Genomic DNA, 20,534 nt, shown 5'->3' with positions numbered 1-20,534 from the left:
TAAATAAATAAATAAATAAATAAATAAATAAATAAATAAATAAATAAATAAATAAATAAATAAATAAATAAATAAATAAATAAATAAATAAATAAATAAATAAATAAATAAATAAATAAATAAATAAATAAATAAATAAATAAATAAAAAATAAATAAATAAATAAATAAATAAATAAATAAATAAATAAATAAATAAATAAATAAATAAATAAATAAAACAACTAGCCTCGTGGTGTGACCAGAACTATCTGGAACTGAACACACTGAAAACTGTAAAAATGGTGGTAGACTTTAGGAGAAACCCTACCATACTACCACCTCTTACAATACTAGACAACACAGTATCAACAATAAAGACCTTCAAATTTCTAGGTTCTATCATATCTCAAGATATGATACCTAGAATGGACACCTAACATCAAAAACATCATCAAAAAAGCACAACAAGGAATGTTCTTTCTGTGCCAACTCAGGAAGCTCAAACTGCCCAAGGTCCTGCTGATACAGTTCTATAGAGGAATTATTGAGTCTGTCATTTGCACCTCTATAACTGCCTGGTTTGGTTCTGCAACCCAACAAGACAGACACAGACTTCAGAGGATAATCAGAACTGCAGAAAAAACAATTACTGCCAACTTACCTTCCACTGAGTACCTGTACACTGCACGAGTCAAAAAGAGGGCTGTGAAAATATTTAGAGACCCCTTGCATCCTGGACATAAATTGTTTCAACTCCTACCCTCAAAATGACGCTATAGAGCACTGCACACCAAGACAACTAGACACAAGAACAGTTTTTTCCTGAACGCCATCACTCTGCTAAACAAATAATTCCTCACCACTGTCAAACCATTCACTAAGGCTGCATTACTATTATTATTAGTCTTCTCATTGTTCCTATCACCCATCTCCTCCCACTTATGACTGCAGGACTGTAACTTTGTTGCTTGTATCCTTACGATTGATATTGATATTGATTATTTCCTGATTGCTTATTTGTACCCTATGATTATCATTAAGTGCTGTACCTTATGATCTTTGACGAATGTATCTTTTCTTTTATGTACACTGAGAGCATATGCACCAAAGACAAATTCCTTGTGTGTCCAATCACATTTGGCCAATAAAGAATTCTATTCTATTCTTTTAGAATTCTTTGAACTTTCTTTCATGTAAATTCTTATAGAATTATGTTCTACTGCTTAAGGATACAAGCATCAATGTTGTTCATAGAATAATATTAAATGCATCTGCACTTATTTAAAAAGTATATAAAATAAATGTCAGAATATTGTCAACTATAAATTATGTACATTTCTTTCCCTCTAGTCTTTATTCAGCTTTAAATGATAACATAAAATATATGTGAAAACAGATTCATTGATCTCTTCATAAATGGAATACAGGACTTATTTCTTAAATGACTTTTCAGCATTTTGTAAGAGGAAAATGGCATTTTGTCCTGTTTTCTTGTAGATGCTCACAGTAAAACATTGTTAGAGTTTTATTACTCGAAAATGGATACCCAAGCATTCCTAGAACTTAATCTTTGTACTATCATGTTTTTAATTAGGAATGGATTGCTGTAATGTAATCCAATAAATAACCAAACTGATTCTTAGTAGAACAGAGCTAAATAAATGATACAAAAGAGAACTGTTTCCTATGAATATTTGCAGCATTCATAATAGGTTTTGACTGAAATCAAAGAGAAGTAGCACCTTCCTTTGTACTACAATTTTATATAAATCAAATCCCCCCTTTGTTTTACTTCTTAGAAGATTTATGCAGGGCATTTGGCAGGTAAACAGAAATATACCTTCAATAAACAGGTATGCAGTTGATTTCTAATTTGTATTTGCAGAAATTGCTGATAATATACCTACAATGATTTAGCCATCTATTCCTGATATTTCCATTAGCTCCTACTCTCCGATATAGACAACTGCCTTTTATGTAGATCAGAGGATCTCCTGGCTATAGTTCTAAAATTTGGGATTGTGTATTATACATGTACAAAAATAGATACCTCTTTACAGTGGTATTCCAATTTTGAATTGTTTTTCTGAGGGAAATATGTCTAGACATTGTGATACTTTTCTTGATTCTAATCCATCCATTCTTTATTATGGTCAGTGCCAGAATTCACATGTATGTTCTAAGTCAAAATGTTTTTTATTTGTCCAATATCTATAAACAGAACATATATTTAGCATCGAAGTAATTTCATTATTGAAAGTACATTAAACATTTGTAATTTTATATCAATGCTGTATAATGTCAATCAATGTAGGATTTTTGTATTGATATTTTAGATGAGCCAATTTGTAATTATACATTTGAAGTTGGAACTTTTTAATATACTGTCCTGGGATCCTGTAGTATAAAAACATACTTTCGCCTGAAATATTATGAAGAAATATTTCACCTTGTCTGTGATAAACCCACTGGCAAGCCAGACCAAAATGCAGCATTATTAGAAAGGTAGGGTGTGGAATTTTTCTTGATAATCTCCAGATAGCTCATGGGGCAACAAGGAATTCCATAGTTGCTGGTTTTATATTTCTTTCTTCCTAATTTATAGCCCATGAAAGGGATTAAACTTTTAATATTGTTTCCAGATTGTATTTCAGTAGTTTTACTAGTGGTTGCAGCTACTGCTCTTTGTTTCATGGATTAACTTTACAAGGTGCAATATTTAAACATATGATGTCAATTAAATTATACACCAATATAGTTAATTGCTAATGATTTTAAGACCCATAATTAAGCTTATTATTTCAATTACATTCAGGCAGAATAGCTGTTTTATTGTGCTATGATACACTTCATTTTGGAAATGCAGGTCCATTCTGGAAATTTGCCTGGGTTTTTTAATCCTGTTTCCCTGTTGCTTAGCAACACCATAGTATTGCAGAGAGACTGGTACAAAATTAGAGCTGTCTTGTTTTGGTACTTTAATGGAAAGATAGAAGATAGTCTTATAAGAAGCAAGGAAATATTTCTGTTTTTCTTTCCTATTGCTATAAATTGGCTTCATATGACAGATACTTTTTTTTGGGTGTTTTGCCTTAAAAGGACAATCTACCTCTGAATCAGTGATTACATAACAAGATATAAATATAGCATTTCATTATTCAATTCTGAGGCTGTATCAAGAAAGTTTAAGGGGACAAGGAAGTCCCTATTTAGTCATGAGGAAACATTTTTCTCCTTTTTCATAGCAATGAGTCCATCTACAAATGGAGGTGTTAGATCGGATGAATGAAGGCACACTCAGGCTTCAGAGTAACATCAGCTCTTTATTAACAGAAGTCAACTATGTACAATCCAGCGAAGGTTCAGTCTGACAGCAGCCCTTTTATAGGGAGCTGTCAGACCCTTCAACCAATCAGGTTGAATCTCTGTTCCCGCCGGAACAGAGGACCTTGGTGTAAACCATTGTAACTGATTCTGGTATCTAACACCCCTCCCCTCCTAGATGGGATCAACCAACTTGTGACATAGTCATGCAGGTAGGCGGGCTTTCTGGTGGCTCGCCCAGACCTGTCCAGTTCAGTTGATGGGTGTTTTTCAGTCAGGTCGGAAGGACCTGTTGACTCTGCGGCTTCGCCTGATCGAAGCTCCTGGAACTTTTCACAGGCTGCGGCTGGAGCTTCTAGAGCCGGTTTGCTTGGAGCTCACTGCGGGCCTGCAACACTAACAGATAAGTGCCCTGGTACCTTCGGGCTTGAGTTGTTTGTGGAAGGAGTGACTTCATGCTCCTTTTGGGTAGGGCTTTGGCTAACTCATGCAGGAGTTATCTCTTGTTGCCTAAGATTGGAATTGGAGAGGCGGCCACGGAGTTGGTCAATGTGCCGTCTCCAATTCCGACTGTCCTTGAGCTCTACTAGGTAAGAGCGAGGTCCGGTGATGCCTATTACTGTGGCAGGAATCCACAGTGTTCCCCCAGCATAGTTGTGGGCATAAACTGAATCCCCTATGCTAATGTTCCTTATTTTGCTTGTCGAATCTGGGTGCGATGCAGCAGACTAGTTTGGGTGTAGCTGGTCTAAGTGGGACCTTAGCCGCCGACCCATTAGAAGCTCGAAAGGGCTTCTCCCAGTGGCAGCACTTGGCATGATGTGCTGTATGAGGAGGAATTGATCAACCCGTGTGTGCCAATCTCCTGGGCCCATCCTGGATAGGGCCTCTTTTGCAGATCTCACCATTCTCTCTGCCTGACTATTGGAGGCCGGATGGAATGGACCAACCAGGACATGTCTGATTCCCTGCGCTGCTAAGTAGGTCTCGAACTGCATGGCTGTAAATTGGGGGCCGTTGTCAGAGACCAAGACATCAGGCAGGCTGTGAGTGGATAAAAGTCTCCATAGTGCCTTGATGACCGCTTCTGCCATGGTAGAGGTCATGAGGACTACTTCTAGCCATTTTGAGTAGGCGTCCACAACTACCATTAAAGTCTGGCCATGAACTGGGCCAGCGAAATCTATGTGCACCCTAGACCATGGTGCTTGAGGTCATTCCCACTCCTTAGCGGGCGCCTCTGGGGGAGCTGGTCTGGACTCCTGGCAATGTGTGCAGGTAGCCACCCATTCTTTTATCTCCCTGTCCATGTTAGGCCACCACACGCAACTCCTGGCCAAAGACTTCATTCTGACAATTCCAGGATGCCCTATGTGCAAGGCCTCTAATACTGCAATGCGCAGTATGGGTGGAACAATGACCCGGTCCCCCCACAGTAAGCAACCATTTATTACAGACAGTTCATCACGTTTGCAGTAAAACATTTTAAATTCAGACCCGACAGGCCCCTTGGGCCACCTTCTCCACACCCAGTTCAAAACCTGTTTGAGTGTAGAGTCTTTTGCAGAGTGGCGGGCAACATCACTAGACGTGACAGGACCAGTCTCTAGGCAGTCAATGAGGAGGACTGGCATCTCGGGGGTAGGGTCTGCAAGCAGTTCAGGCAGTGGGCATCGACTCAAGGCATCAGCATGCCCCAATGTAGAACCAGGTCGATGGATGAGGTGATAACTGTAGGCTGCGAGGAAGATTGTCCATCTGGTCATTCATGCCGACAAAGAAGCAGGAGCAGGCCGGTCCCCAGCCAGCAAGCCCAGTAGTGGTTTGTGGTCCAGGATGAGTTCAAAGTCACGGCCGTAGAGGTACTCGTGGAACCTTTTAACGCCAGCGACTGCAGCCAGAGCCTCACGGTCCAGTTGGCTGTAGTTCTGCTCGGCAGCAGACAAGGTTCTTGAGTAATAGGCGATGGGCACCTCAGTTCCATTGGGCATGTGGTGGCTGAGGACGGCTCTGATGCCAAATGGGGAAGTGTTGCATGTTAGAACAAGTGGCAGGGTCTGGCTGTATTGGACCAAAAACGTGTCCACTGACAACAGTCTCTTCACCGCAGCAAATGCAGCTGCTTCGGCTTTGCCCCAGGACCACTTTGCATTCTTTGTGAGAAGCCGATGTAACGGTTCAGCAACTGTGGCTTTCTGTTTGAGAAAGACACTGTAGAAGTTAAGGAGCCCGAGGAACGCCTGCAGCTCGGACTGATTGCAAGGTGTAGGGGTGTCCTGGATTGCCTTAATTTTTTTGTTGGTTGGGTGAATCCCAGAGCCAACGATGAGGTACCCTAGGAATTCAACCCTTGGCACGTTAATTTGGCATTTTTCTTTTTTGAGGTGGAGGCCTTTGTCTCTGATTCTGGCCAGAACAGTTCCCAATCTTTTAAATAATTGCGCCTTATTTGCAGCCGATACCAATATGTCGTCAAAATAGGGGATGACTCCTGGAATCCCCTGCAAAAGCCGTTCCATAACGCTTTGGAACAGTCCAGGGGCGATACTAACTCCGAATTGAAGGCGGGTGCATTTGAATGCACCGCTGTGCATCACAATGGTTTGGGCCTCTGCCATGGCTCCATCTACAGGCAACTGTTGGTATGCCTGCACCATATCTAATTTGGCAAAAACTTTTCCGGGGCCTAATGAGTGCAGTAAATGCTGTACAATGGGTACAGGATAAGTGCTTTATTGTAAAGTGTTATTTATTGTGCACTTGTAATCTGCGCAGATGTGGACAGACCCGTCAGGCTTGACAGGTGTCATTATAGGGGTCTCCCAGCGTGCGTGATCTACCGGCTCTAGGATTTCCTGGCCAATTAATTTGTCAAGTTCCAAATCAATTTTAGGGTGGAGAGTGAAAGGTACTCTCCTGGGTTTTAGTCTGATAGGGGCTACATTGGGGTCCAAGTTAAAAGATATTGGACTCCCCTCATACTTACCTAGACCAGTGCTGAAGATGTCCTTGAACTCCTTAAGGAATTCCTCAGTGCTTTTGTCTCGTATGGCATTGATTCTGGATACTTCTAGGCCCAGGGCTTCGAACCAGTCAAGCCCCAGGAGGCTCTGCAGGTATCTGTTGACTACTGTCACTGGTAGCTGGCCGCAGAAAGTCTTGAGTTTCACCTGGAAGGTGCCCTGGCCCACGATGGGGACTCGGTTCCCTTGGTAGTCACAAAGGCGGATATCAGGAACCCATAGATGCTGCTTCTTAAGGCTAGGGATAGCCTGCTTGAGTGCTGTCCAAGGCATTATGGTTAAGGATGACCTAGTGTCAATCTCCATTTCGCATGGAGAGTCCTGGATGAGGACTGTGACTTTCAGAATATTTGGCCGCGTTGTGTGGACTTGGCCTATGGAGGTGTGGTAGGTGACTCTGGTGTCACCTTCTGTTTGCCATGGTGGCAGCTGCCATGCCCCTTGGTTGGGCCTATGCTGGCAGTAAGGTCAGCTTCTGGGCTTCCAGGTTGTAGTGGGGTGATCGCTTCTGCATACCTTGGAGATGTGCCTTTTTCGATCGCAGCATTGGCAGATTGCATCACGGAACCGGCAATGTGTTCTGAGATGGTCTCCTCCGCAGCCGGCGCAAGGCGGGAAACACAGTTTGAATTTTCATGCCAGCTTGGTGTGGTCACTTCACAGGTGGTAGCTGTCATCTTCGCTCTCTGAGCCTTCAAGCTCTATAGCCTCGCGATGCACCCCTGCGCTCTTCTGTGTGCTTTTAGGACTGTTTTGGCGCTGCAGGGTTTCCGTTGATTTAACAGCAAATTCAGTGGCCCTGGCTTTGTCTAGGGCAATTTGGAGTGTCAGATTAGATTTCGCTAGTAGTCTCCTCTGCAGGCCAATGTCTCTAACACCGCATATGATGCAGTCAAGTATAAGTTCATTGAGATCTATAAACTCGCAGTACGCTGTGGCCTTTCTGAATGCCGCAACGTATTCATTGATGGATTCACCCTCTTTCTGGTTACAAATGTTGAATTTGTGCCTTCAGACGTGTTTAAATGGTCTGGGAGCATAGTGTATCCTCAGCATCTGTTGTAGCACTGACCAAGCAACCAATTGGAGTGGTGCTGGCTCTGACAAGTCCTTTGCTGTCTCGAACACCTCTTGTCCGCAGTAGCTCAGGAAGGTCGTTGGCTTCGAGGAAGCAGTCGAACCTCAACATGTAGGATTCCCAGTGCTCAGTGACTGGGCTGTACGAAGTCGGTGGGGTGTACATTGACATCTTATGTCCCTGAGCGCGTTTGAATTTGCCACTCAAAGATGGCTGCTCGATCCTGTGCCAAGCTCTGGGCTAGATTTACTTGCTGGATTGTTGTGCTCTTTTTGTTTGCCTAGTTGCCTTCCAATCCCATCCTCGTCGCCAGTGTTAGGTCGGGTAAATGAAGGCACACTCAGGCTTCAGAGTAACAACAGCTCTTTATTAACAGAAGTCAACTATGTACAATCCAGCGAAGGTTCAGTCTGACAGCAGCCCTTTTATAGAGAGCTGTCAGACCCTTCAATCAGGTTGAATCTCTGTTCCCACCAGAACAGTGGACCTTGGTGTAAACCATTGTAACTGATTCTGGTATCTAACAGGAGGAATGGAGTTTTGCTCAGTAGTAAAGATTATTTTACACAGAAATTTTCTTCTCAGCCTCTGCAACTGCAATTGGAAGATTTCTGCATGAGAATTTGAAAGGTTGCTGGCAGCTAGCATAACTATGGTTCTACAAAATCCTTAACCATGTGTTTAATATGCTACAATGGTTGTTGGCATATACAAGTAGTCCTTGACTTACAACAGTTCATTTAGTGACTGTTCAAAGTTACGAAGGTACTGGAAAAAAATGAATTATGACCATTTTTCACAGTTATGAACTTTGAAACATCTCCTGTGATCATGTGATTAAGATTCAGATGCTTGGCAATTGATTCATACTTATGACCATTGCTGTGTCCTAAGGTCATGTAATCACATTTTACAACCTTCTGGCAAGCAAAGTCAATGGGGAAACCAGTTTCATTTAACAACCAGGTTACTAACTGCAATGATTCACTTAACAACTGTGGTAAGGATAGTCGTAAAATGGGGCAAAAAGCACTTAACAAATGTCTCACTTAACAATAGAAATTTTGGGCTTCATTGTGGTCGTAAGTCAACGACTACTTGTAAAGGGACTCCATAATGTGTAGATTATCACACTAAATTAAAAGCAGACATGGATTAGTGTGGGACTAAATGATCAAATTGTATGGCTTTTAAGGTTGACTGGAAATCTGGGTAGTCTTCTAGAAAAATTAATAACAGACATGTTGTCATTAAAAACATCCTTCCGTGTGATATACAATAATGGGATGGGCTGACCACTTTAATTTGTACCTTTAAAATATTTTGTGGCAATTTTTTACATGCTGTTTTAACATTTAAACATTTAATTAATTGATGTTCTTTCTGTATTTTCTTTTAAAATGTTAGTACCTTGGTGACATTTGTGTAAAGTAACATAACTTTCACATATAAAACAATGGAAATTTTTAAGGGCAGATCCAGATTTAAATCTCCAGTCATAATATCTATTACTACTTCTATATCCTCCTCCTCCTCCTCCTCCTCCTCCTCCTCCTCCTCCTCCTCCTCCTCCTCCTCCTCCTCCTCCTCCTCCTCCTCCTCCTCCTCCTCCTCCTCCTCCTCCTCCTCCTCCTCATTTTCTTTCAGTTTCCAAAGTTTATTTCTACTTCATTTCAGATGCTGATACTAAAGCATTTAGGATTTTAGGCCCATAATATCTGAAGAAATGTCTCTTCCTATATATTCTTGTCAATACACAAAAGGCATCATTGGAAGCACTGATCTCCCATATTAACATGCAGTTAGGTGCTGTCAGGGAGTAAAGGTAGTGCCAACTGTGCAATGCCGTCTGCACATGTAAGGTACACTGAACACTTGCAAAGATCTTTTTCCTCTGCTTCCTCATGTCAATGGCTCACTATTGACATGCTCATGGTCTTACTGTTTATATACAACATATTTAATAACACATAGCTTAGATTTTTATATAGCACTTTTAATATAATCTTCCCTTGGAAAGCTCTGTTTTCAAGGTTGCATACCAATATGTTAAATTAAAAAAATAAGTATTTGGTTCTTTTCTGCTTTTATTAAAATATCATAATAGATGATGATAATGATGATGATGATGATGATGATGATGATGACATCCGTTCAGTTAATTCTGACTCTTGGTGACTCTATGGGTCAGATCTCTCCAAATCTTCTAATCTTGCACTATTTCTTTTACTTTTTCTATGCTCTGGCTGGTGTCAACTTTGATGGTATCCAGCCACTGTGTCCTTTGGCGGCCTGGTTCTTCTTCTTTTTTTTTTTGCCACTAACTCTTCCAAAAATAATTGCTTTCTCCAGTAAATTCCCCCTCACGACATGGCCAAAGTAAGTGAGATATGGTTGCATGATTTTTGCCTTCCAGTGACATGCCTGGTGTTATGCCCTCCAGTACTTGCTTGTTAGTCATCTTTGCTGTCCAAGGAATATGCAGGAGCGTCCTCCAGCACCGCAGCTCAAATGAGTCGATTTTCTTTCCACTAATTACCTATTTGATTTCTCCTGTTTAAATAGCTAGCAGAATCAAATGGTATTTTTTTCTGACTGGTATACCATCTTAGGCAGTGGGAAAATTCAATTATTTTTACTACCGGTTCTGTGGGTGTGCTTGGTGGGCATGGCAGGGGAAGGATACTGCAAAATCTCCATTCCCACTCCACTCCTGGGGGAAGGATATTGTAAAATCTCCATTCTCACCCCACTCTGGGGCCAGCCAGAGGTGGTATTTGCCGGTTCTCCAAACTACTCAAAATTTCCGCTATCCTGTTGAATTTCACCCCTGATCTTGGCTGCAGGAATAAACATATAAGTAACAATTTCAATTCAAATTATGTACTTCGGTTTAAAGACCAACCAATAGTGCCACTTTCTCTTCAGATTCTTCCTGTTCTGAAAGTAACTTCATTCTTTCAGTGCCTTTTCTACTTGTGTTATTTTCAGCATACAAAGTATTTTGTGTGCTGAAAATAACACAAGTAAATCAGAGTCCTTTCACACTTTCTTTTCAAAATAGGTAAATGTCGGTAAGTCAGGAAAGCTTCTTATTTCACTTCCCATCTTAATTTTCAAGGCTTGTTTCTCATTCTGGGACAGACTGAACCACTGAAGCTTTTTTTAGAGCATTCAGCCTACTCTGGAAAGTTATATGGTTGGCAAGGTCTGAAAAGGGCAGCAGGCAAATAATTACTTTTGGCAAATAGAAGCATACTGGATGTTTGTTTCAGTGCTGCAATAGTATAATCTGTGACAAGAATTACATGGCTTATACTATTCTTTAAAGCCTTGGAACAATCCAAGTAATACAAATGGTTGCACCAATGCCATAAATTATATTTCTTGTGGGGTTTTTTTAAAGGACAGATTATAAAACTAAAAAAGAAAGAGAAGACCACTGTTATGTTCAATCTGATAATAATACATTTGCAAATCTGTCTTAGAAAACATCCTTAAAGAAGAAATGGTGGTTAACTCCATCTTCAAGACTGAAATAATATTTTCATGCTCAAAGTGATTTCGTTTAGCCTCACTGCAACTTCAGTTAAACAAGGGTCCCTTATACAGTATGAAACTCAGAGAGTAACATTTATTTCTTTGCAATCTGGCTGATCAAGGTTTATAGCTAGGTCAACCTGACATCATTTGATTTAGAACTGCATTAACTCAAGTTAACCCAGAAAACTTCCCAAGGCAGTTGTAGCCCAGTTAAGGGAATGTACTGCCTGACAATACCTTATGTAGATGTTGCAGTGCTCGGTCACTATGTTTGTACATTACAATTATTTCTCCTTCACAGAGTGTTGACAGTTCAAACTTGTCTCTAATTGTTCAAAATAAGAAGTGCTTCGATAATGACATTGTTTGTTCAAAAGATATGTTGCTAACTATTGGAGAATCTGAGATTTTTTTCAGTGAGTCTCTAGACATAGAGGTAAGTTGAATTTCCCCTTTTTGAAGTTATTGACTGAAGCTCAATTAATTATTAAAATATTGTGTTTTTTTACACCAACTATATGTACAACATGATATGAAGAGAATTACAAGATAATCAGTAAGTGATAGACTGGGAAGCCTGGCTTAAGCAAACATATATAAACACATATTCTTTTATAACAATAAAAAGTCTTTTTTTTAAAAAAAACTATTTTCCTCATAGACTTTTATACAAACCCTATTATACTTGGCATCATAGAACCTCTCTGCTGCCAAATTCTCCTTTCCCTCCATTTAATAAGGGGCTACTGGATTTCTGGGAGAAGACTGGCAGCTTCACTAGACAACACAAAACTAAATTTAATTAAATAGACAAAGTTTTTAAAATTGCAGTGGTGGTAGGTTAGAATAAATGTTCAATTTTTCTGTCAGCTTCTGTGGTTTGAGCTTCAACCAAAAAAAAAAAAAACCTAAGCTTTAATATTTTGATAGGAAAAACAACATTATTTTCACAGAGAACAGCTTTGCACTTGGGATATGTGATAAATTCGCAACATTAATTATGAATGTATAGTTAGATTAATAAAGTATACTTTTGCACATGCTCTTTCCACTTCACCCATAATCAGTTGGTCGTTTGTCCTATCTACTTCAATTAGCCAATATATTCCACAAAATCCACATGTAGCTCTCAATCCAAGGATGACTGTAAACCAGGGCTGACTCAGGAATTCTGGGAGTTGAAGTCCACAAGTTGTAAAGTGGTCATAGTTGCCTCCTCTGTCCCCTCACAGTTATTGTATTATTGTATTTTTAAAAATTATTTTCCTATAATAAGCTTTCTTTGCAGTGCACCCTAATTATAACATGTTAAACATTACATGACAGTACAAATAATAATTAACTACTAATATTCATTAAGGTTTTTACCTTTCAAAGGAAGTGGTACAACCCAGTCTCTGCCCACAAAGTGAAGTAATTTAAATTAAAAGAAATTTCCCAAGATTTCAGTGATACATCATACCAGTGACGTGCAGTCAGGTGAGGCAAGTGAGGCACAGCCTCACCCGCTCTCATCATGAAAAGGAAAGAAAATGTAGAAGGAAAAAGCTGAGCTAGTTGCTGCCTCACCATGGATGACTCTGCTTAACTGTTAAAAAAAGCCTCTAAAAAGCGCCCTCTACTATGAAGCAGGAGAACTGCATGCCTTCTCTAGTCTGACTTAAGGCGTTTTATGATCACTCGAGCAGTTAAGCAAGGGTTAAAAGCCTAAAAATTCCTGATGTAGGTGAGGCACGCAGTTCTCCTGCCTCATAGTAGAGGGCACTTTTTTAGAGGCTTTTTTAAACAGTTAAGCAGAGTCATCCACGGAAACCAAGCAAAGAGCCATGCTGTAGCACACACACTTTCCCCCAGCCTCTTTCTTTTGGAAGGCTTGGATAGGCTCCCCTCTGGCTTCTCTGCCTCTCCTATCACCCCAGGCTGCCAGCAGGGGTGGGCTTTATTGCATTCCAGGCATTTCCCACCCAGACAGCAGGCTGCATTTGCAATGGTGGAGGTGTTTGGGGAAGGCAGCAGGGGAATGGGGGTGGGGGTGGCAGAGGAGCTTCTTTCAAGCCACTGGAAAAGATATCCAATTCAACTTTTGTGTGTGTGTGTGTTTGTTTGTTTGAGAGTGAGTGAGAGAGGGAAGGGGGTAGGAGAGATAGTCCAATCCAACTTCTCTCTGTGTGTGTATGTGTGTGTGCTTGAGAGAGGGGGAGGAAGGGAGAGAGGGAGGAAGGAGGGGAAGGGAGAAGAAAAAGAAAATAAAAAAAGGAAACTTATTTCGCAAAGGAGAAAAACAATGCTGTCATTTTAAATCGGAACTGAGCATGCCTGACTGTGGAATTCTGGGTAGAATTCTGGTTGAAGTCCACAAATCTAAAAATATTTGAAACCCACCACTGTGTCTGTGCCTCACCAGCCATAAACCTTACCGCACGTCACTGCATCATACAGATGACCTGTTACTTTCAGAAGTGGCATGGTTTTGATTATACCTGAGGGATTTCTATTTGTATTGGGTTTGAATCAAGGACCTCTACTAAACATTACAGATCAATAGTTGGAACACACGAGAGCACAGGGAAATGTTATTGTATTAAATTGATACAATAAGTTACCACATCAAAAATTTATGTAAAATTAGATCCCTAATCTATCAATTCTTTGTTTGGCTGAACTTAAACTGCTGATTATGAAGAATTTTAATAGGATTGACTTTTCCATCACAGAGAACTCAATGTTCTCTTAAAAACAAGTAAAGAATATTGGAGACCTGGTTTGATAACAATGTACGTAAAATATTTTGGAATTGTATTTGATTACAAATGAATATGAATCAGCAGTGCAATAAGATTGTAAAAATGCGTTTTAGATGTCATTTTTGGAAGTAAAGTTTCCAAATCACTGGAAGAAATAGAGAAATGTGACTTTGCGTCTAATTCTGGGCACTATGCTTAAAAAATAATTCAAAACTGGGACAGGTTCTGAGAAGTTTAAATGTTTAAAAACTAGTAGGGCAAATGAAGACAGATTGAAGGAGTGGGCTATGTTTAGCCTTGACAAAAAAGGATTAAAAAGGGGAAATGATTGAGAACATCAAACATTTGAAAGGATATCATTGAGAAAATTAATAATTATTCCCTTTTGTCCTAGTTTTAGGATAAGAAATAATAAAATTAAGAGTGTGTAGCCAGAAAGATTTCAGCTGAATGTCAAATATATACCACATATATTATATACTAATATATGTTATATACATACATACATACATACATACATACATACATACATGTGTGTGTGTGTGTGTGTGTATGTACATACAACATGTGATATATTCAGCATCATCATTAGTACCTATTATTTTGTAGGGGATGATAAGGAGACATGGAGACAAATCCAAGTATCAAGTTTGGAAAGCTGGAGATTATGTAGCAATACATTTTCCAGAGGAAGAGTTCACGGTACTGTGGGACAGGAAGACAACAATGCATATCAAAGTTGGAGCTCGATGGAAGGTGAATCAGTGTGAATCTAAGTCACAATAACAATAGGAAACAGGATGACTAGTCAATTTATCTCTGAATTTTGCTTGATATAAATAAAACAAGTTTATAATAATTTGCAAAGTATATGTTGTAATATTTATTATATAGTGAAGTGCTTCATGAAAAATATACAGGTATACAGGTAGTCCTCATGTAATAACCACAATTGGGACCAGAATTTCCATTGCCAAGCAAGGCAGTTGCTAAGTGAATGACACACAACTTTACGACCTATTTGCCACAGATTTAACATCTGTGGCAAATAGGTGAATCACTGCAGTTATTAAGCAAATCAGGCTTCCCGTTAACTTCTTTTGTTAGAATCTGGCTAGGAAGTTTGCAATGGCAATCACATGACTGTGGGACACTGTAGTCGGTTTCGAAGTCCAAATTTTGATACGTGGCAGTGGGGATGCTGCGAGGGTTGCAAGTGTGAGAACTTTTTTCAGTGGCAAAGTGAATGGTTGAAAGCCAAGGACTACATGTATATTTTTTGGTCTAATACACCATAGGTTCCAAAAGTTCTTCAACTTGTAAGAAATGGAAACAGAAATGTGATTTCAAGAAAATGTACGCTTTACATTCTTTTAGGCTAAAAATGATTCTTTATTGAGCTTGGAATTGCTGTATATTCATGGCCCATAGTGTCATATCACTTGATCGCACTATCATGGATTGAAAGGGGAAAAAATTGAAATGCAAGCTGTGTCAGAGATGTTTGCGCACCAACGACCATAATGAAAATAGTTGCAAACATTTTTTTAGCAAAACACAGTCCTTTAATTGACACATGTTATCATTGGCATCCAATGATACATTCATCCTTAATGAACTATGAGGATGCCATGAATCTCATGACATCATTTGATCCTCTCTTGTCTTCCACATTTATGCTACATTTTCTTATGCAAGAAGTAGAAACAAAATTCCTTCTGATTTAAATCCACTTATACTGCTTATGATGCTTGCAGAAATGTTTTCATTGCTAAAGCTATTTGATATGTCAATAGTTTTCTGCTGTTAGAATCATAAAAACTCTGGAAATGGCCTTGTACTGAGACAGTCCTAGACTAAGGTTGCTGATATTGACTGGCACTGGTTTTTCATGTTTCTAGCAAGAATTCTCTGGCCCTATCTGGAGATGTTTGATTAGTTTTAAACTAATAAACATTTAATAAACATTTACACTATAAGAATAAGGGGATGAGAGCTTATATCACTAGTAAGTACAGGCTGTGAAAATAAGAAAACAGTAAAAAAAAGTTAATATTAAAACCGTTATAGAAAACATTACATTTTTCCAAAAGTCTAAGTTGTTTTGTGGGTATTAAAGAGATATATTAATACCCAAATTAAGGTTGGATTAATCTTTTTTTAAAAATTAGTGCATTGTTAGATTTATAAATATTGATTGTTCTGGGTTAAAATGTTTAGGATAAATGTTTGTGGTTTTATTTTCAGGGTAAATTAGCTGGTTTATGTGGAAATTTTGACAAATTTACTTCAAATGATCTGACTACATCCAACAATATGGAAGTAAAAAATGCTCAAATTTTTGGAGAAAGTTGGACAATAGGACAGGTAAGCATTACATCTCCTATTAATTTCAAAATAATAATATATTGATATTGCAAGTATGACAATCTGTGAAAATATAATTTGTTTTTAAGATAGAAACTTATAGCTCATAATTATGAAAGCCAATGGATGTGGTAGTAGTAATAGTGTATACTTACTCTTTCCTATTCCTACTTTTTTCCTACTTCCTCCCTACTTCCTTCCTACCCAATATCCTACTATTGGATATTGTATGGCAGGTTTCAAAGGGACACGGTGGCTCAGTGGCTAAGACGCTGAGCTTGTCGATCAGAAAGGTCAGCAGTTCAGCAGTTCAAATCCCTAGCACCGCGTAATGGAGTGAGCTCTCGTTACTGGTCCCAGCTTCTGCCAACCTATCAGTTTGAAAGCACGTAAAAATGCAAGTAGAAAAATAGGGACCACCTTTCGTGGGGAAGGTAACAGCGTTCTGTGTGCCTTTGGCGTTTAGTCATGACGGATACATGACCACAGAGATGTCTTCAGACAGCGCTGGCACTTCAGCTTTGAATGATGGCACCGCCCCCTAGGGTCGGGAATGACTAGCACATATATGCAAGGGGAACCTTTACCTTATGGCAGGCTTCATTTAATTGAGTATCAAAAAAGCAAAACAATGTTTTGTTTTAATAGCAAAACAATGAACAACAATTTTTCAAAGTTAAAAATTTTCATTTGAAAGGAAATGATGAGCCTAACTTAATAAAAGAAATACAAATTCAGTTTTTAAAATGCTTTTGAATTTTTAATAGATATTTCTAATGGGTAATAATAATAATATGTCTGGATAGTGGATATGACAATATCTGAAAGAAGAGAAGAGAAAAACTGAAGAAAATCACAAATAACAAAGACCTGCAAATAGAGGTAGAATGACTGTGACAAAGAAATAAAAAATAGTACAATAGGTTCCTTGGGTGCAATCCCAAAACTTCCAGAGTACCACTTGAATACCATTGGCATTGACAAAAACCACCATCAATCAATTGCAAAAGATAGCTTTACATGGAAAAGCTTATCTCTTGTGACAATATCTTTAACACTATGAAACAACACCTGCCTATCCCAGGTTTTTTAGGTTGGTAGGTGGATTAAAATGTCAAATGCAATCTAAACATCTGACCGACTATGCAACTTGACTATTATGGTTAATAGTCATGCTTTATTTCTTTTTCATTAGTGCGCAAGTCCAAATGAGACCAACAAACAATGTGAAGTTCATCAGAGCAAGTTCCCCTATGCCAAAAAAGAATGTTCCATTTTATATAGTGATATTTTTGCCTCTTGCCGTAATGTGGTAAGTGAATATTTTTTATAGTTCTAAAACTGGGCAGGACAGTTTGAAGCTCAAGACTTAATATAGAATTAATCCTCCTCCTTTCTTCTCCTTTCTAATGTGCCCTTTGAACTTTCTAATGACAGGCTGATACATTTTTGTAGATATCTATATCCTAGGATACAGAATATATTTTAGATGAGATTACATTATACTATTTTTAAAATCTCTCATTTCTTGATGGATTTTATGCCTTTATATTATTCCATACTATTATTTTTCTCCATATTTTCCAGATCGATGTAACATCATTTGTGAAAAACTGTCACACAGATACGTGCAACTGTAATCTTGGTGGGGACTGTGAATGTCTCTGCACTAGCATTGCAGCTTATGCTCACAAATGTTGCCAGCAGGGTGCAGTAATTCACTGGCGATCTCCTTCTCTCTGTCGTATGTATGCTTTTTGTTATATTACTAAGTATGAAGCCTGTAAATAATGCAGATTATTTCACACAGTGTTTTCCATTAAGTCATAGCAGTTCAATGTGCTAGAATATATACATAGATGGTGACACTAGAAATCATAGCATAGGATTTTTTAATGTACTGTATAGTTTTATAATTGGTCTTTATGTTAATCAGTACAGCTTTTACAACCAAATTTTCCTAACTCCCAGAATCTCTCCCTCTCTCCCTTCCAAATCAAATGGAGTTGGGGCTATGCTAATTAATTCCATCTTTAACACCAAATGGACCATTTTGTTACTCCTTCTGTCATCTACCCATACAGAAATGTCTTCAGGCAGGGAAACTTTCCTATTTATAAACTGCATTCATGGAGGGCTTCACATGACAAGAACCATTGTAATGTAAAGTATAAGCATCCATCTATTAATATATATTTTATATATTACTCATTTTTGAAAGAAAATGGTCTTTTGTATTGGCTATTGAGTGCGGATGAAAATGTAAATGTATATGGAGTTATTTTTTTATTTTGCAGTTAAGAAAAGGCTAATCATAGATATGTGCATAATAATAAAATAAATCTTCATAACTAGTGGCTGTATGTTGATATATTTTCTTGTATTACTGATGAAACTGAGTAAATACATAACTCAGTAAAGGGCTTAATTAACAGATGTAAAAGTAGCTTTTTGTGAATGTTAGTTGACTGTAAATATTGAATCACAAATTCTGTTACTGTTGTCCACTATATATACTATTATATTGTTCTTTTTTCCAGCTTACGATTGTGATTATTACAACCAAGGTATGTATTTTTCTCAGTATTAAAGAAAATAATATTAGATACATATACATGAATCAAAGACACTTATCCTTTTTATTGAATAAGTAGGTTGCATTCAAAAATTATTTCAAGTTGCAGAAATAAAACATGGTCATATTCCATATGGGATAATGAACACAATTTGATGCAATATTTGACTATTAATGCAAATATAAATGTAGGTATTTTGTTGTTGTTTGCTCTGTTTCTAAAAATGATATACAGATACAAATATATTCAGGGACACCTGCTGTCTAGGACATGGGCAAAACAACTAGCAAGAGGCAGGATGCCATTTTTCTGATAGCCAGGTCTTGTGGTATTTTAAAACTATTTAGAGACAGAACAATTTTAACTTCAGTAGTCAGTGTTAACAGAAGCAGATTGTAAAGAAATTGAGTACTTAAAAAATTATTAATTATTAATTTAATATTTTTTGCTGTAAAAATGAGAGGAAATCAGTTACTTGATAGAAAGAAACTGAAATTGGGTCACCTTCAAATAAGCATTTGGAGGGGCAATTGTAGTGGTGCAATTCAGCTGGTTCTATCTGGTTTGCGTGAACTGGTAGCAGTGGTGGCAGGAGGCTCTGTCCACCCACCTGGACGGCATCACGTCCCGAGTGGGTGGGCAGAGCCTCCTACGGCCACAGCTACCGGCTCTGCGCATGCACGAAAGGTCCTGCGCATGTGCAGAGGTGGCGCATGCGCACTCACATTTACAAACCGGTAGCGAAGGTAAGTTAATTTCACCCTTGGGCAATTGATAAATTAGTTATCACTACTTCCCAAAATGGGCTGATACTATGAGAAATGGGATTCTAATATTGTTTTTCTGAATGGTGCAAATCAAAAGGCCTTGTTAATGCACAAGAGCATATTGGAATAACATACTACCTGTAGCTGTATAAATTGTTGTCTGGAATGATCATGAAAACTCAAGCTATTCGATGCAGTAGTCATCCAGATTTTTGGAGTTCTAATTTTACGTCCATTTTGCTTTTGATTCATTTCAACAAGTTTCTGTGCTTTCAAATGGCTTGTCCTAGATGACTAGTTTTCCTATTACTAATTAACATTGTAATTTTTATATTTCCAGAACTTGGGAAAGGGCCTTATATTTTGGCCAGTTATGGACAGAATGATACAGTTATAGGAATCAATGTTAACAGCAAAAAGATCTTTCCTTTATCTAGAAACAAAATCCATGAAAAAGTATATTATAATTTTATGCTAACTCCTGGACTTTACAAAGATAAAATTTTATGTGAGTATTTACTTCTGATCCAATATAATTAAATTCCAGTTTTTATACCTGCAAAAGGATTAAATTTTCTGCACTAGATTGTGTTCTTTTAAACAGACTTCCTAAACTGGATTAAATGTTATTGTAATAGACTGGATAAGAAAAGCTTTGACAGCAACAAGAGACATTTTTCTATTTCCACAGTTAAAGCAATAAGAAGATAAGTATTAACTTTGCATGGAGCTGACACCAAAGTGCACTGTCTGGGCATTGAGCAATTAAAAGGGACGTTTCTACTTCTTGTGAAATGCTCCATAGGCAGCCATTTTCACCTGCTTTCTTTCCAGCAATATCCAGTATAAATCTCTAAAGCAAAGTATTTTGAAAACAGATCACAGTTTTGGATATTCTGGCTGTAGAGTCTTTGTACTCTATGAAAGGTCCCTGAATTTGTTCCTTGAGCTAGAGCAGTAAATACTCTACCTTCCTGTTGATGGGTGGTTTAAAAATGTACTTTTAAAGAAAATAAAAATACTATCAGGTGGGCAGAAATATACTTACTGGCATCAGCTCATCAGATAGTTGGAAGTAGAACACATTATGTTGCTCATACCTTTTCTAATATTACTTTGCATTGAACTGTG

General features: G+C 38.3%; 1 protein-coding gene across 1 annotated transcript in view; it reads left to right on the top strand.

Moving 5' to 3' along the window:
- Nucleotides 1-20,534, top strand: part of OTOGL (otogelin like) — a gene marked incomplete at its 5' end in the record, with an annotated part of 101,595 nt that overhangs the window by 45,502 nt on the left and 35,559 nt on the right. The window contains 7 exons of the mRNA XM_081957107.1: nucleotides 11,251-11,385; nucleotides 14,303-14,449; nucleotides 15,941-16,060; nucleotides 17,256-17,372; nucleotides 17,648-17,804; nucleotides 18,601-18,627; nucleotides 19,744-19,911. Coding sequence (XP_081813233.1) covers nucleotides 11,251-11,385; nucleotides 14,303-14,449; nucleotides 15,941-16,060; nucleotides 17,256-17,372; nucleotides 17,648-17,804; nucleotides 18,601-18,627; nucleotides 19,744-19,911 — 871 coding nt within the window. The remainder of the gene's footprint in view (nucleotides 1-11,250; nucleotides 11,386-14,302; nucleotides 14,450-15,940; nucleotides 16,061-17,255; nucleotides 17,373-17,647; nucleotides 17,805-18,600; nucleotides 18,628-19,743; nucleotides 19,912-20,534) is intronic.

Source organism: Natrix helvetica (genome assembly GCF_964273705.1).
Source record: "Natrix helvetica genome assembly, chromosome: 6".
Lineage (NCBI taxonomy): Eukaryota > Metazoa > Chordata > Lepidosauria > Squamata > Natricidae > Natrix > Natrix helvetica.
The sequence above is the reverse complement of the archived record's forward strand: the minus strand, read 5'-3'. Positions and strand labels throughout refer to the sequence as shown.